The sequence below is a fragment of the Sinocyclocheilus rhinocerous genome, unplaced genomic scaffold (assembly GCF_001515625.1).
Source record: "Sinocyclocheilus rhinocerous isolate Xijiao unplaced genomic scaffold, SAMN03320098_v1.1 scaffold102, whole genome shotgun sequence".
Lineage (NCBI taxonomy): Eukaryota > Metazoa > Chordata > Actinopteri > Cypriniformes > Cyprinidae > Sinocyclocheilus > Sinocyclocheilus rhinocerous.
Window position 1 is genome coordinate 294,341 of NW_015627239.1, and position 2,418 is coordinate 296,758.

At 35.1% G+C, this 2,418-nt stretch overlaps 1 protein-coding gene across 1 annotated transcript in view; it reads left to right on the forward strand.

The window, feature by feature from the left end:
• Positions 1–452: 452 nt before the first annotated feature.
• LOC107724078 (ras-related protein Rab-11B-like) overlaps positions 453–2,418 on the forward strand; it is a 10,101-nt gene continuing 8,135 nt past the window's right edge. The window contains exon 1 of the mRNA XM_016532855.1: positions 453–693. Within this exon, the coding sequence (XP_016388341.1) occupies positions 654–693 (40 nt within the window). The 5' untranslated portion in view covers positions 453–653. The remainder of the gene's footprint in view (positions 694–2,418) is intronic.

Genomic DNA, 2,418 nt, shown 5'->3' on the forward strand with positions numbered 1-2,418 from the left:
CCAAGCTTTTTACTGACACTTTTGTAACCTTATGAGAAAATTTTTAAATGTTTAAAAACCTTTATTAAATTGTTGTTGGAAATGAGGGATGGTTGTAATCTCTGCAAAACGGAATAAAACTGCAATGTGAATGTTTATTGTAATAATAATAAATATTTAAATATTTTTATTGTAAAATTGTGATGTATTTTCATATTTTAAGACTAAACGTCTAATAAAAACAATAAATGATGAAAGCACAAAAGTTAACATGACCATTAAACTACAGAAATAGTTAGCTTGAAAAACAAAAACAACCCCTGGGACATGACAGTGGGTGTAGCTGAAGAAACCCCAGATATCTTGTGATAAAGAGAGTGTAAACACACACACAGCTGCGGTAATATCCAGCAGGGCAGCGGTGTTTCTAGCGCCCTCTGGCGGCCGCGGCGCTCCAGAGCTGAGCAGCGGGACTCCTCCCCTAATGCAGACCGAGCAGATCGCTCTTCCTGCGGTGTGACAGCAGCAGCTGCAGCAGCATCGGCGGCGGCACTGGCGCATTGTGTGTCTTTAATAGTAATTTGATTCTTTTCTTCTCACACTGAGTTATTAATACATCATCATCTGATTTCCCTCCTTCTGGACGGACTGCAGGACGGAGCGGCTTCTCTACAATGGCCAACAGAGATGATGAATACGATTTCTTGTTCAAAGGTAAATTCTGCATTCCCTCACACAGAGCAGAGGAGTAATCATTCATAACCCATCCATTGTTCCAGATCTGACAAGCAATCTTAGAGCCTGTTGTATCAGGAAGCGTCTTTCGCAGCGGCACCCGTCTGAAAGCATGGCATAAATAACAGGCTTTGAGACAGAAACTCCCGCAGAGGCATCGACACACATCCATCGATCAGTGAAACATCTGTTTGCGATGGCCTGAATGCTTGCACACGGGATATACCAGGGCTTGGATGATGGGGGTTTAGCATGCATTAAATATATGAGCCTGAAATGAGATGCAGCCCTCCATTGAGTTCATGTTCTCATTTAAGATAAAAACAAAAAACGGTCACTTGTTCATTTTGCACTGCGATCTAATGCTTTCTAGTGATTATAACAGCTAAAACGTTCACTAACGTGTGTAAATGTCATGTAAATGTTGGAACAAATAGGCCTATTCTTAAAATTCTGTCTATGGAACGTCCTTATGACATTATTAATATTTGATACGTTCTCGTAATGTTGTGAGGAAACGTTCTTAGAACATTGTTTTCAGAACGTCCGTATGATGTTACTAGTATGTTCTCAGGACTATGTTCAGGAACGTTTTTCAGTAATAACAATAGAACGTTTCAAGGTGACAGAATGGAATGTTTCTCTAACGTTCGTATAACCAAGAAGAAACGTTCTTAACACATTAAAAAGAAACTGGACGTTTTGATCATTTAAAAATAACATTTTCCTAAGGGTTTCAAAATGAAATGTTCCTCTAACGTTCACATAACCAAAAAAACAAAACAAAAACAACATTGTTTAAGTATAAAAAATTTATGTTTTAAACGTAGAAAGAACATTCAAATGCAAAGCTCTCATAATTTTTTTCAAGATAATAGATGGAATGTTCCTCTAACATTCACATAACCAAGAAAAACGTTCTTTTAATATAAAAATGGGTGTTTTAAACGTTGAGAGAACATTCAAATGTAACATTCTCATGATATTTTCAAAATAATAGAATTAAATGTTCCTCTAACGTTCACATATAATCAGTGTTGGGGAAAGTTACTTTTAAAAGTAATGCGTTACAATATTGCGTTACTCCATAAAAAAGTAACTAATTACGGTACTTAGTTACTTTTTATGGAAAGTAATGCATTACGTTACTTTTGCGTTACTTTTTAAATCTGGACAGGGCTTGCTTGTTTGTTTTTAAAATAAAAAAGTTATATTTTTGGCAAATATAAAAGCCTTTTCACACCAAAAGTGAAATGAATAAGCATCAGGTTGAAGGGAAAGTAAATTTACATCCATACAGTAGAATGCAGAAGAAGAAATTTCAACACACTTCAGCAATAAAAAAAGACACAAATGTTTGTCTAGAGTAATTTGTGATTATTAGTACGGTTGAACTGGATCATCGAAGGTCAGAAGCAAAGACATTGGTTAATAGAATGGGATTAAATACATAAAGCATATTTGTGTTGTTTAACATTTAATTATTGCAGGTTTGCGTCATATTCCGAGTTGCATTATTTTTATTCATTTTGAGGAATACTGAATCTGTGTGTTTTTTGTTTTTTGTGAGTGAGATGAATTAATGCATATTCATATTTATTTTATAACTACAGTAACATCTTCTGATTTCTCTCAACATGGGGACAGGAGAGCTGTCAATCAATAAAAAAATTTAAAAAAGTAACTTGCATTACTTATTTGAAA